General features: G+C 41.1%; 1 protein-coding gene across 1 annotated transcript in view; it reads right to left on the minus strand.

Annotated features, from left to right (window-relative positions):
* Positions 1-282: 282 nt before the first annotated feature.
* ROR2 (receptor tyrosine kinase like orphan receptor 2) overlaps positions 283-15,465 on the minus strand; it is a 142,953-nt gene continuing 127,770 nt past the window's right edge. Inside the window, exons 5-9 of the mRNA XM_050329075.1 lie at positions 12,492-12,619; positions 9,028-9,342; positions 7,083-7,328; positions 5,260-5,462; positions 283-3,628 (exon numbers count right to left, since the gene is read on the minus strand). Coding sequence (XP_050185032.1) covers positions 2,186-3,628; positions 5,260-5,462; positions 7,083-7,328; positions 9,028-9,342; positions 12,492-12,619 — 2,335 coding nt within the window. The 3' untranslated portion in view covers positions 283-2,185. The remainder of the gene's footprint in view (positions 3,629-5,259; positions 5,463-7,082; positions 7,329-9,027; positions 9,343-12,491; positions 12,620-15,465) is intronic.

Raw genomic sequence — 15,465 nt, forward strand, 5'->3', positions numbered from 1 at the left:
CACAAAGTCGTAATGCACTCTGACTATCAGAAATGAGCTGAACTTCAGGCAGTTCTGTACAGAAGCTTCCACTGACTGCCACTTATTCATTTATTACATCTCTCACTGACAAATCTGTGGTGTAACTGGACCAGTTACTCTCCACTTACTTTAATGGACTAAAGGAAGTCAGTGTAGTTGATTAATCAAATGCATTTATCTGAGAACATGAAACCTAGGAGAAACAAAGAACTTCACGTAAATAAATTTAACTTTTTTTTTTTTTTTAATTTATCCTTTATTTAGTAAAAGCACCCAAAGCTGCATTATATTAACACAAGTAATAAAGCTTTCATATTTTATTCCTACCAGTGCATTTCCAAATCCAGGTGAAATGCTGGAAATAAGTAATGCTGCCATATGTTGAACACAGGGTGTAGATCACAATGATATACTACTTACAAGTGAATACCAATCTAATAAAACAAAAGGTTTTAGTTTAGGTGTGAAACCTGTAACTTCAGCAATTTGGGCCACTTCTATTTCCACAAAGTACCATAACAAAACAGCGGTTGTAGGATAACATACTTAATCATATTTTTTGCATCACTTTATTGAATACTCCATGTTGGATTTACAACTTATAGCTATAGTGTGTGTTGGCTACAATGTTAAAATGAGAATGTGTATTGCTTGCATCTGCACAGAAAGGGTCATGAAATGTGTGGACCTGTCTGCATGTTTAACAAAATGAAACAGCAACACCATAAAACTTCATCACGTGTGAATATTGTAAATGGTTAAGTTATAAAGTCATTCATTCAAAAATCCAAATATTTCAATGAAAAACTGTATATAAATTGCAGTAAAACATAAATTACATTTAAAGGTCTGTACATGATTCATCCTGCAAACAGAAGCACAAAAACAGCACCTTGTACAGTATTGCTTATTTTGGTCTTCTAAAGTTCAAAGATTATTTTTACCAAAAAGGCAGGAAAAAACATGGTTTCACATGCAATCCAGCAGTAATTGTGGTAAATCAAGTAAGTCTATAACCCCTCAAAAAACCCAAGACTTTCACAATGTAGAAACATACATGTGGAGCCATTTTCTGTACTTGATAACCAATATGCAATTAAAGTTGGATTTATTAAGTTAGTGCACACCTATAATATCCCCTACAATATCCCCATTTTTGGTTAACAGTGTATTAAGGCTGTTTGCTGCTGAAAATACACAGCAGAGAAGGAATACTTTCATCCACAAATGCAGTCAGATGATCTCATCTGGAAGCTTCTGTCACAGTCACTCACTGGAAGTGATGAAAGAAATCCATCCTCTCTCCTCTCAGGGTTTTCCACAAGATGCTGTGGATACTCTAAGTTTATATGAGTTCAAAATCATTTGGGTAAATTCATGGTACAAAATTCCATCAAGGGCTATTAAGAAAAAAAATATAAAATCCACTTCTGGCTTGGGAAGTCACTAAGCCACAAATTGCTGGAGCCTGGGGAGGTACCCTGGCAAAATTCTGCGAGGGAAATTGCCCTTGCAGTCTATCCCTGGGCAGACATTATCGATGGCCTTTCAAGACATACTACTGGGCTGGATGGACCTGTGGTCTTAGCACAGTCGGTTCCTTTTCCCTACTTTTGTTGTTACTGTAATACAAACATGGATCACCACTCTCAGCTTTTTTTCCTCAGACTCAAAAAGCAAACAACAATCCCATGTCCATTACTACATCAAATTGATAAATACTACAAACTAAGCTGTCCATCACAGCCAGGGCACTTCTTTATGCTTAGAGCAATTCTGCAACCATAGTTGGATTCCTTTTTGTGTTACTGGTTTAGGCATAATTCACGAGCATTACACTCACATATCATGATATACACGATGTGCAATGCTACTCTGCAATATGTTGCACAGCAACAGTACATATCTGAAAAGCAGCTTCTCTCAAGAACTGTAGGACAGTAAAAGAGATTAAACCCAGCAATTCTATACCATCATATTTGCAAAATCCAGTGGTGGCAATGGTCAATAAACCTGGTATATCATTACTGCTGCACTTTACACTGGTGTTGCTTTTTTAGTTTCGTTTCTTTTAGTCAGATCAAAATCACTCTATTAAGCCTAAGGAGCTACTGTCTCCATGCATGGAAGCGACGTGGGGTTCTTACTAACGAGGACAAATCCCTTAGGCTTCTGACTGAATTTCTGCTTCGTCCATCTGAAGTGTGTCATTGTCACCCAGCAACTCTGTTTCAGGCACAGAGCTCTCTTCCTCCTCCTCCTCCTGGACGGGATTCTGGGCAATATCTTCCGTTCCATTGTGTGTGTCATCCGTGCCTTCCGACAGCAGAGCAGCCCTGTCAGCCACCGACGCGTTGGAAGGGGCCGTTGTCACGTAGCCTGTGCTGGTGGATCCGCTCCCGCTGTGGTGGGAGCCTGGTTTGGGAATGATCTGGGGAGGCATCTGCTGGGGGGCCATTTGCATTGGGATTTGGACAGGATAGAAATTTGGCAGGTAAGCACCATAGGCGGGCATTGGCTGGTAGCCGTTGACTGGAATGTAGAGCTGCGGGGGCGGGACCATGGGTCTCATCTGGCCTTTCATTTGTATGAACTGTGGCTGAGGGAAGGCTGGAGTTTTCTGCTTTGGTCCAATGTATCTAGCGTTGCTGACGTTGCTAACAGGGCTCGTGCTGAGAGAACTGGTTTGCGTGGTGTTGCTCGCCCCAGAGGTCTGCGCTGAGCTGTTGTAATTGGAAAGATTTCCCCACGTTCTTAGTCTGTTGTGTATGTCTTTGAACCTTGGTCTTCTGTTGGGAAATTCATTCCAACACTCCAGCATCAGAGTGTATATCCACGTGGGGCAGTCATCGGGACATGGCAAAATCTGTCGGTTCCTGATCATCTCGATGACATCCTGGTTAGAATAACCACAGTAAGGCTGCAGGCCGTAGCTGAAAACTTCCCACAACACAACTCCGTATGACCATATATCTGAATCAATAGAAAACTTGCCATACATAATAGCCTCAGGGGACATCCACCGGATAGGAAGAAGGGAGTTTCCCATCAGTTTGTAGTAATCAGCAGCATAAACTTCCCTGAAAAGGCCTAAATCAGATATTTTCACATTCAGTTTATCGAACACCAGTATATTCCTAGTGGCCAAGTCCTTGTGGACAACGTGGTGGCTTGAAAGATATTCCATTCCTGCAGCAATCTGAGTCACAATGTGGAAAAAGTCTGCTGGTTCCAGAGTGGATTTTACTGTCTTGTCATCATCGGTGCTGCCAACATCTGAATGGGGAGATCTCATCACTAAGAACTCATGGAGGTCACTGTGGGAACAGTAACTAAATATCATACTTATAGGCTGTTCCTTTGTCACTATTCCCAGCAAACAAACGATGTTTGGGTGCTGTAATCGTGATCTCATCATTGCCTCATGTTTGAATTCTTCCCGAAGAGCCAGTTCTGCTTTGTCTTTAAGCGTCTTGATGGCAACAGCTTGTGTCTGTTCACCTGGTGCTGTACCAAAGAGGTGCCCCTTGTAGACTTTGCCAAACCTCTCCTCTCCTAGTTCCTCCATGAAACGCACAGTGGACAGATTAATTTCTTTAAGCTTAGCCTGAAATGAAGCAAAGACAGTCAGTAAAATATCAAAATGTTTCCTAAACAACCAGAATCTCTTACTAAAGAAAATCTCCCGGTGGTCAGATGTCCAAATGCAAGATAAATTGGGCCAAAATGACTTCTCAGTTTTTGTGTATATGTTCACATCAGTATATTGATTTTACAGTTAACCTTGAAGTGAGTTATAATATTATCAGAAGTGTAAATTGAATTGTGCTGCAAGATAATGAGTATAATTATTTTTACAAAGGAGCGGCCACATTTCCTGCAAGCTAAATGAATAATGGGTTCAGAGTAAATCTGGCAAATGATGACATCTATTAACTGCAGCTGTACTTGCCCTACAGATCAGCCCAGAGCTGCCCAGTGGAGGCCTGTCAGAAAAGCACTGGCTGAGGAGGTGGAAGCCTTGGAGTGAACTGTTTCAGCAGAAGGAGGAACAAAACCTCTCTCTTTCAGGTCTGCAGTAGCAGATCTGCCCTTTTGCCTCTGTTGCACTACAGGAATGCCCCCTGCCCATGGGCAGCAGTGTGCAGTGCCCCAGCGTGCAGAAGAAGGAATTTCTCCCTGGTACTTGACGGAAAAGGCTGCAAACACAGGAGTGAAAAATCCCCACAGCCTCCCTCCTGTAGCTGGGAGGGAAAGAAAAGGAGTTTGTGACGGTGTTGTAATGGATCCATCCTGACCAGCATGGGATGAAGGAGTCCCTGACCGAGGAAGGTGCAGCTGGCACAGCTTCATACACATGGCACTGCAGCGTGAGGGAGTAGGGCAGGCTGGAGAGAGGCTTTAACAGGTGATTTGGGAACAACCCCTGATTTTAGTGGCCGCCAGACTGTGGACTGGGCCAGAAAATTGCCAGCATAGCCCTGCTTAACCATCAAACATATACTTTACACAAAAAAATCAATCCAATTTGTTACAATTGGTAATATTGATCAAATATTCTACAGTTTCCTGAAGAGATGTTGTCAATTGTTCCAAAAAGAGCACTGTCTTTTAAAGCTTGCATTTTGTAAATGCTGTGGTTAAAAATTAAACGTAAGCTCTGAACAGGATTTCAGCACAGAGGTCAGTTTGTTGGCCCAGAAAATCCCATGCAGGGGCTGAAATCTGCAGGCAGGAGTTCAAAGCCATTTTCGTTTCACCATCCTTTGTGATACTCAGCCTTAAAAACGCTGCACCCCATCTCAGCTCTCCACTCAGTTATGGATCAGAGCACCGGCTGTCTTGAAGCTGATGGGCTAGACAAAAAGCCCCACTGTGCACCATGCTTTAAACAAACAAACTGGCCACGTCATTATCAGCAGCAAAAAAGAGCTGCAGGCTGAAGACTGGGTCAGACACAACAACATTTTCAGCCACTCTGACAACAGGCAGAATGACGATTGAGAGGCAAGGGCAAATGCCATAAAACACTTTGTACCGAAAGCTGTTACACAAGGCTGGGATTTCTAGATACAGCTACCAAGTGCAAGGATTGTTTTTCCCTGAAATAGATGGCCTGCACAGCATGAAAATTAGGTCCCTTGCAACACGGCTCAGTTTGAACACAGACAGCCTGGGACGCTGCAAATCCTAACACCTTGGAAATACGCGGGCCTAAGCAAATTCTGTAAGAAATACCTGTTTGTGCTGATTAATGAGCGGCATTTCCATGTCCTGGCTAGGAGATGCCATCAGCTGGCGGCGCTGTGGCGTAGCAGCAGATGCCTTCTGCTTGTTTCTGCACATACAGACCAGGAAGAAAAGGCAGGCTATCACCAGGGGAATGGCTATGCTGGGAACAAGGATGTAGAGGATTCCCATTTTGCTGTTGTCATGTGGACCTGTTGAGCACAGAAAGGCTCGTTGCTTACAATAGGTATTTTTAAGGCATTTCACAGTTAAGCAAATTATTATGATTATTAATACTATACTTCAAATAAAAAGCAAACCATACCTTGAAAACAGAAAGTCATACTACCCTCTCCCCCTTCTCCGTAACTTTCCATTAAATATTTCAAAGAAGCTTGAATGGACATAGCAACTATCAGTATGAAGATAAACTACAAGCCCCACTGATGTGTTGACTTTAACACATTTGATTAACTTGACCTGATTTGATTAACTTCACCTGTTTTTTTAGGCTTCCAGGTGTGGAAATGACACAATATAGATGAGAGTATGCATTATTTTGTTCAGGGAATTAAAAACAAGCAGTCTCCATGACAGTATACGAAGCAGTGAACTCAGTGTGATAAACCCCAGTACAACATTGCAGTCTGGCCCACTCTCACAGCTTCAGCCATTTTATCAGCACTTGGCCCATTCTCTACCTCCACTGATACTACTTCTACCCAAAACAAATCTCACTTCTCATTAGCAGAGATATTATTCGTTCTGTACTTAGTAAAATAAAGTGATTTTATGTTAAGGGTGAGACAGAAATGAAGGAGCCATCTTACACTTAGTAAGACTGTTCTTTAAGCTTCCTAAAAAGCTTTTTCCCTTAATATTTAGAGACTAGGAAAGCACAGAGATGTCCAAAATGTTTGCTGGAACTGCCTCGGATGTTTTCTGTAACCTGTGGTTTTGCTATTTGTGGCAACCTTTTTCACCACAACCACATCCCAGTGTTATCTTTACACCACGCTACACGCAATGCAGAAATTTATTATAAATGTCAAATCATGTCACTGTAAAAAAGTGAAGTAACTAAGAAATTCCGTATTAGTCCTGAAGAGTTTTAAAGATCCAGGCAATCCACTGTTATGGCTTCCACGACATATACCTTTAGCTGCAGGAAACATGCTTTTCTTCCTAATGAAGCACAGTAATAAGTCACTTTGTCATGCCCAAAGACTGTTAACGTGTGAAGTCTGTACCAATACAGGGAACTGAGTGGAACAGTATTAAGCCATGAGAGCTGTGCTTTTTATTTTTGCAACCAGTTGTGAAGCACAGAGCCACTGGCAGCTAATGCAGGACTTTTCTGATAAGATCATCTCTTTTATGCCATCTCTGCTTCTGCACTTCAAATGGTTTCTTTCCCACCAGGCATGGTGCTATATCTCCCTCTATAGGATCTGAAAATCCTTGCTGCCTGCAAGATGTCACACAGAACAAAAGCAGTATAGCCTTGAGCAGCATGAGCAAATCAAACACATACAGGTGTTTTCTATGTCCAATCTGGCATTCGACAAGTCAAAATGCAACCTTCAGCATTATCATTAATTATTATCTCAGACTAAGCCTCCAATATGCAATCAAGATGTGTCACATTATCTCAGTTACAAGCTCTGATCTCTGGAAAACATTAAAACCCACAAGAGAAAACAAAGCTGCTGCAAGTTAAACATTTAAAAGCATAACCCCCTTAAGTGAACTGTACTTGTAACAATCAGGAGCATTCAAAATTACACAGGATTCAGAACAGTAGTAGGGGAAAAAAGAAAGAGAATACATACTACAAGAAGGTATGTCACACAGTTCCATGCGTACGTTTTTATTCTTTGTGAAACACCAGGGACCATCCATCTGACCTCCAGGATTTCGGCAATACGCATGTCCTCCACCTAGCTCTGGAAACTGTGTGCTTGTCAGGTCGTGGTTGTGGGGACTCTGTGAGTCCCAGAGTTGGCAAGTGTGGCCAGACTTGGTAACGCTGACGGTCCCTCTGTAGTCTGCTCCGGAACCATTGTAGCACTGATGATCTGCAACACAGGGTTTGGCAAAATGCTTCAAAAACCCAAACAACCAAGGGACAGCAAGACCGAAACTGTTGAGGCCCACAGACTATGTATGCAAAAAAGTAATGAAATTTAGGTATTAAATTCAGGATTTAAACGAAAGGTGTTTGCTTTGAAATTTCAGTTCTGTGTTCCTTTTACACGCAGTTATTTCTGGATTCTGTCTTGGAGTGTCTCAGCTCTGTGGCTACACACATGAGCATTTCTAATTTTAAATGGAAGTTGAGACTAAGGAATACGTTTGGACCTTTAGCTACAGAACATGTTAAATTAAACAGAATTGAGTTCCACTTCAGTAAAACTCCTCAGATGCCCGTCACTTTTATATCTCATAATCTTCCCATCTTCTTCATACTGCTCACTTTCTACAGAAATTAGTATGTGTTTTCCAGTGCCACTTGCCTATTTTTCCTTATTTTCTTCTTTAGGAAGAAAAGGATTCAGGCTTTTCTTCTCTTCAGACGCATCATTTTGATATTTGCTGATCCCATATCTTTATTCTTTTTTTTTTGCTGTTCTCCTCTCTTCATAGTTTTTAAATGCTTGTCTTCTACATGAATCATCTGAACTGAATCATGCGTTTTCCTGCATGTTTGCAACATTACCTTCTCCATTTTTCTGATCTCTCCAGCCCTAAGGAATGCAGCTCTTTCAAACCCAGAGTGCACTCAGGTTGCAGCTGTTCCACCACCAGCAGCACCACTGGCTCCAAGGATCATGGACAGCTTTTGACAGACTTTTTATTGATTTTGTTTTCATTCCTCTTGCTTGATACCTCTTCCCTGGCTGATTTGTCTCTGTCATGGTTTTCTCCATTACTTCTGCTTCTCAGCTACACCATATTATTAACTTAAAAGCACACAGCTAGTCATCCATGGCCACTGGTTATGCCATGACTCCTGCTCCTAACTCTGCACTCAGACAATGAATATTTAGAATAATCTCATCTCACTTCGAACTTTAGACAGCGTTGGTCTCTTGGAATTTTCTTGTTGAATATTGTAGGGGCCTAATTGCTACGAAATGGAGTAGTCAGAAAAATTGTCGACACATAATTAGTGACACCAGAGCAGCCTTTCTAATCCTGGATGTAAATATAAATTCATGGAAGCAAGGTAAATGTTTTAACTCATTGTATGTGGGTAAATAAAGACAATAACACCCCATATGAAATTTACAGGATTAATATTCTCGTGGATTTTTCGTATAGAAAGAAAGAAAATAGTGTTTCATTTCTTAACAGATCATTCAGCGACACTTCAACAGACTATTTGAGGTTTACTGATGGGCAAACAGAGCTCACGGATGCATGGGGTGGCTCACCCAAAAAGGCAAGGACTGAGCTAGAGGTGGAGGCAACACGATGCTGCCCCTTGCAAATCTGTATCGAACTGGCTGTGTGAACACGGAGTTTTATAGCCCAGGGTGGTTGACATGATCCTTTTCGGTACTAAGCAGCATCCTTTAGGTTTCCTTGCTGTCCTAGCTATACCTTACAACAGTGCAAGATTATGGTCAGTATTAACAAGACAAAAAGCGGTGTTGTCCAGTACAGCCGTACTTTCTCTACAAAAAGAGTGGCTGATAAAGTAGTCTCCCAGACTCAACCCAAGGAAGAAACAGACTCTGTTTTTTTTCCCAGTGATGAAACACCCAGACTTACATCGGCTGAGTCTCTCCACAGGGATCCCAATCCTTATGCAGTTGGCAGCTTCCAAGGTGTCAGGTCTCGGGAGGTCCTCACACTTCGGCAACTGTAGCTGCATCAGGATGAGTGGGTTTGACCTGGCAATGTTGTACTCCTGCCTGCAGAGATCATTCTCCAGAACCTCACACTCATCCCGGCACAGTTCCCGTGGCTTAGGGGTCCGAGAGCGCTCGTCACACAGGGGAAACACGAAGTGGCAGAAGGACGGGATAGCGAACTGCGAGCACTGGTCGGACAGGTGCGTGGAGGTGCCGATCATGGTAAACGCCGCTGCAAAGGAACAAAAGTACTGCTTAAGTATTGATTCAGGGAAAAAAAAAACCAAACAACAACACATGTCATTTGCCTTTTACAGCTTTCATCTTTTCTTGAGGGTCTGAAATCCCACAGTGTGACAGGTGACCGAGACCGCTTCTGCTGTAAAGGAGAGCTGACCAATGCAGAAAGCAAACTCGGCATCCCAGTGTCCCTCTGACTTCTTCAAAGGGCTTGTAGGACCTCAGCTCTCAAGAAGTTACCCATGTGACTACCATTGTTCAAACTATTGGCCTTGGCTAATTTTAATTTGAAAGGATAAAGAGTAAAGGCAAAGATACACCTGCCAGGACACTGACATGTTCCAAAGTTCCTTATTAGGTAAAATCTGAACAAGGATCACCTAACTTCTTCCTCTTGTAAATGTTTTGACCAATAAACAAACTGTTTTTCAAGTCTTGTTGGGCAAAAGGAAGTGTTCCATTGGTATTTGGGGAGATATTGTTATTAATAGACATGAGAAGCCTTAAAGGCAGCAGTCTGGGGAAAATGAATGTAATCAGTCTCAGCATGCTGATCACATTAAGATGAATATCACAATGTATTAGGAACGTAATTCTATCGTTCAGCTCTCAGCACCTACACGCTAAAATTTATCTCAAAGTTTTCTTGCACACTGCAAAGAAAAGACTAATACATGTGTGCATCCTGAGTCAAGCTTTAATGTAGGAACACTTATTCCCCTAGTAGAGCATAATTTGTGAGTGAGGTTTGCTAGACTGCATGTTCCACCAATTCAGAACGTAAAAAGAGAGGAAATGTCATTCAGCAGTCCATTTACAACGTACAAATAAATTCTTTCCCTCTTGTCTCGCTCTTTCCTTTCAACCTTTTAATCTCCCGCTGGCACATGCTATCACAGAGTCTCCTGTCTCTTCCTAAACACCAAACATACAGCAAGCAGCCCCAAATCCAGCCTTTCATCCTATTTATTATAATTCAAAAATATTAACTCAGGAATAGCACCATTTTTCAGTCCTGTGAGGAATACTGCATGCAATCACAGCATTAGGCCTCAAAAGGTATCTGTGACACACACTTCCCCCAAAGACTAACAGGGAAAAAATAAAACTGGAAGACTGAAGTAGTCAGCGTTGTCTATTTGAACCTCCACACTAAGTTTTGTGAAGGCACTGCATTACAGAATTTTGATCGACAAAGGGTGTGCATTTCACAAACCAGCACGGCAGGGAACGGGAAATCCAGAGCGAAAATTCCCCTCAGATGTAACCTTGCTAAATGTTCCTGGCATTGGGCAGTAGGTGTCACCCCTTCCCATGCACACTGGAGCACAAACACTTCCACCAAAAACCGTGTTTAGGAGGTACGGGCAAAACTATAAGCAAAATCTCAGCAGCAGTTATTCAGTACTTTTTTTGTTTTTCCTTTACCTAACAAGTTACTGCAATTTCAAAAATACACTCTCATTTGGGTAGAGAACACCCCAGTCTGGGAATACTTGCTTTACTTATAAAAGATGACTCATAAGAACCAACAATGCTATAAAATCCTCAGGATCATTTTTCATAAGGCATTTCGTATGACCTTCAGATGCAGATGGTTTGAAAATGCAGCATTATTAACAGATAAAAGTTACTGCCTAGCTAGGCACTGGGCAGCTCTACATGGTGGTTCATAGCATGTTTCTGAAAAAAAACAACCCCTTTAGAAATTCTCCTCAGCTCCAGAATGGTGAGTTCCAGACCTCAGCCTCCAAAACCTAACCAAGAATTGGTGGCCATAGGGAACCAGGAGCCTCATCATCAATGCCCATGTTACATATTCCAGAAACAATACAAACTTGATCAATAAACATTTTCTGGATGACACCAGAGTTTTTTGGTTGTTGGATTTGTTTAGGTTTGGTTTGTTGGTTTGTTTGTTGTTTTGTTTTTCTTTTTTTTTTTTTTTTGAAAAGGACATTATCAACCTAATTACAAAGATACAGACTTAATCATTTCAGGCAGTTGAACATTTCCATATTGCTAAAAAACATGTAAACAGGACAGAGGTTATGTTGTTCGGAAAAAATGGTATCAATAGCATGTATTAATTGATGACATAATGGTTAAAGAGGCTGGAATGACAACCGAGTACAGGACAAAGGAGGGAGGGAAACGAGTTGTAACAGCATAAGGAAAGCTCAGCACCTCAACTTTGCCAGTCCCAGAATCCAATCACCATCTCAAGAACAGACAAAAAAACTCACCCAGGGTTCTGGTTTGCCAGAGCCTTTAAGGCAATATCTTTAAGGTAATTTCTTTAAGGAGTTAGAGTTGACAAGTGAAGTTAAACTCTTTTTGGTAAGTAGTTATGCTAAAGTTGCAGAGTCAATTAGTGAGCCGTATTTGGCCAGATGCAATAAGCTCCTGCTGGACTGAGCTAATTTGCTATATGTTATGATAAACAGTGTGCTCTATTCCATGGGTTCATTTGCTTGCTCTTCTTGTGTACATCAGAGTCACAGCTGCTAATGTCAGCTAACTGAGATCCAGTGAAGAAAACCCATGTTGATGTACAGCACATTAAAAGTCATTAAAATTTTGGATGCACATTTGTGTCTCTGTACAAAAAGTATGTTCGGAGAAAGATTAAGCATAGGCAGAGCACAGGAAGGTCAACTCTTGTTTTACATAAATCAGTGTGAAACCCAGACTCTGCCAGAATTATGCAATGAGGAAGGAAATTCAAGGGAAAAGCCAGCCTACATTTTTCAACAATATAAAAAGTCAGTACTTTTTCAATATGTAATAAATTAATTAAAAAAAAAAAAACCCTTACTTTGAATCCATTATGCAAAACTATCCAGCATAAACTAGAAGCTGTTAAAAAGTCAGTGGTCTGACATTTTACTCAATGACATGAAAGAAGCTTTTACACATTGCTTTTACATATTACAGCAGATACTCATCTTCCTTGCTCCAAAATTTGCTACCTGCACAAGTCAGAAACAGGTTCACCTCTTCTAAACCTTGATATAAGGATTTGTCACTGACTGACAAAACTGGAAGGATGATGGCGCTATTTGTACCTGAACTGGATACTCTCACTAATGTGGGTTTTGTTGGGGTTTTTTTAAACGCTAAAGAGATGTGTAAGCTTACCAGTAATTCGGTTTTCAATTTCCCCTTGCATCTGGAGGGAGTCCACATAAATGGTCCTGTTTCCGATGATCCTCGCACACGCAATTCCCCTGTACGGCTGACAGAACCCATCTTCGTGGTAATCTTCCCTGCAAAAGACATGTTAGGATTTCATGTGCTAGCATCCAGCTGCCCCCAATGTATTTTTACAAAACATATTCTTATTAAAGTAGAAAAACTCAAAACACCGTAAATCTGAAATTGTTTCATTCCCCAGGTGCAGCTTTTTCCTCTGGTTCTCTCTACACTACCTTAAAGTATTAATGTTGGACCCCGCAAATAGCTCATTACAGAAGGAAGTAAAACAAAACCTGAGATTAATTTAAAAATCATATACTAATAATAATGGGACTTGACAGATGAATCTATTAAAAAGCCTTTAGACTGAGACAGAAACATAGATCTTATTATATGTCCCTGTGCAATTTTGGCATCCAGCTGTACCCTGTAAAATTAGGCAGTTTGTTCTCTTCTCCCACTTCTCTCTCCCATTCTTCATTTCCTGCAGTTGATAGCAGAAGAGATCTTGCCAAGTCTGAATTAAAATGTGAAATAATTTTGAACTTTGAATTAGGTAAAGAGAATTAAAAGTAACCAAGGTTATAACCTCTTTTCTCTGTAATGTGAGTCAGTGCCAAATTTCTCTTTCAACATATATTTTAATACAGTTTTCAATTCAATGAGGCTTTGGGCCTTTCACTCCCTTACATCAACACAAATATTTTGGCACAAAAGCCCTAGCCTAAAGGCTCAGTGGTTCAACACTTCATCCCCAAAGCCCTTGTAAATAATACAGAGCTGATCTGCAGATCATAAGTGTCAGAGTACTGAAAAGGGACTTCAGAGAGAGAGCACTCTCAGAGTCAATATCCAGCATGCCCTGTGCTTCCTTTGACTTGGTACAGCCTCTGTGCTAGGATTCACTAGCCTGATGTGTCATTTAGTGCGAGATGATGACAAAAAATAGGTACAAAAAAAAATCTAGAGAACCATGACTCTAGAGTAGGGTATCTAAAAATGTAATCAGCTTTTGTAACTGAACTGTTTGAAAGTCTGAGACACCTCGCCAATATCAGCAATTTTTGAAGTATCACTTTAAAACTCCTCTGCATTTTGTGCTTTACTGCCTTTGGATATCAGCACCTCTTTTGGCCAGCCATGTTTCCACTCCTCTTTACAAATACCTTCACCTTCACTAAAGGTGCTACAGGAGGAGGACAAAACTGTCAGTGACTACACGGAAAACCCTGTAGCTTCAGCTGGGCCAAATCTGCACAGCATTCAGCTGCTGGGCAAGAGCTGGCCGTGGTGAGCACATCACCCGGCACCTACATGTGCCCAGTGCAGCCCCTCGTTTGCAACACCTTACTCTGTCTTACCAAACTCTTCCATTCTTCCTCTGCTGAGTCTCCCTGATAAAGCTCGTCTCTTCAGGGAAGTGTTACCAAAGTTTCTTAAAGTGTAAACTCTTCAGCAGGGGAAGGTTAAGCAGAACTGTCCGTACAGTGTAGCGAAAGCATGGAACCACTGACCACCCCTTGAGCTGCATCTCTCCCTTTACTCCCAAGAGAGACAATGATTTAAGAGGACTCTATCCATCACGTAAACTGCTAGATAGACCATGGTGATATAAAGTGCATCACTGTGCTATTCTGGCCTTTATTTCCTATCAGAGCATGACCGTCAAACATTCATAAAGCAACTTTTTTTCTTTTTTTTTGTCCACAAAACCTGAAATAAGTTCTGTTTCCGCAAAGATATGTAAGTTTTTGATTATGGTGGATAAGTGGAGGAGGAGTCTTGGGATCATCTACTCCCTGCAGTGACATTCTTTCATTCTTAAAAGAAAATCTGTAATTTTGCAACAATTGCATCATGCCAGAAGTGACAAAAATATCAAAACATTTTGTCTGTGTCTGTTTTATGATCCTTGACCACCTCAATAGGAAGTCAGCAATTCCCGTAAGATCTGAATGAATATGAAACCTCCATCTGACCTCTTTCTCAAAAGTAAAATCATACCCTTATCCTGCAGAACAAAGTCTGCAATGAAACACTGCAAATTCAATAATATCTTACTGAAACTGTATCTCACACTTCAACTCTCAGTTCAGGGTTCTCTTGCCAGCATTAAAAAAAAAAAAAAAAAAAAAAAAAAAGGCACTCAAAACAGCATGGGTTTGGTGACAAAAACAGTGTGATCTCTTACTTGGTTTATTTATTTCTGCCAGGAACTTCTAAACACAGCTTAGATACTATAAATACACACATATGTTCCCCTCTCCCATGTTATAGTCAACTGCTGATTAAACTAAACTGGATATGACCACTACCATGGACACAAGCAAAAGTAAACAGTAACCTGATGTCAGTTACTCTGACAAAAGCTGGGTTGTTATTCTACATGCATCTTCCTCAGGTCAAGAGACTCAGTGAGTGCTGTTTGACTAGTGCTACTACCGAGAGGACAAAATTACATTAGCCTTCTCTAATAAAATATTTGATTTCAACAAAGCTGCAGAAGTGGCAGCACTAAGGGTCTCCCTACAGATTAGTCTGTTCTTCAGCTACATGTACATTTGGCACGCAGCAAAAAATCTGCAACAAAAAGCAACCGGGGGGGAATCTGATAAAATAGCACAGGAGCAGCATCGTGCTCAGTTCAAACAGGAGCCTTTGGAACCATGTGCAGCTTTGAGTCGTGCTCCAAAACATATGCCAGCAATTCAGTTGCTGATCAGAGCAATAATTAAAAGCTGCTGAAAATAGGCAGAAATACTGACTCTTCAATTTCCTGCCGCTTGAGCTATAAAGTCTGCTCTGATCAAGAACCCTGGTGAAAGCAGAAACCTGACTCCACAAAAGGAATCCAGAAGAGTTCAATTTGTTCCACTAGAAGAAATCTTACAAGCTAACCACCACAGGTACGTTTTTA

The sequence above is a fragment of the Myiozetetes cayanensis genome, unplaced genomic scaffold (assembly GCF_022539395.1).
Source record: "Myiozetetes cayanensis isolate MyiCay16 unplaced genomic scaffold, myiCay2020 scf4, whole genome shotgun sequence".
Classification (NCBI taxonomy): domain Eukaryota; kingdom Metazoa; phylum Chordata; class Aves; order Passeriformes; family Tyrannidae; genus Myiozetetes; species Myiozetetes cayanensis.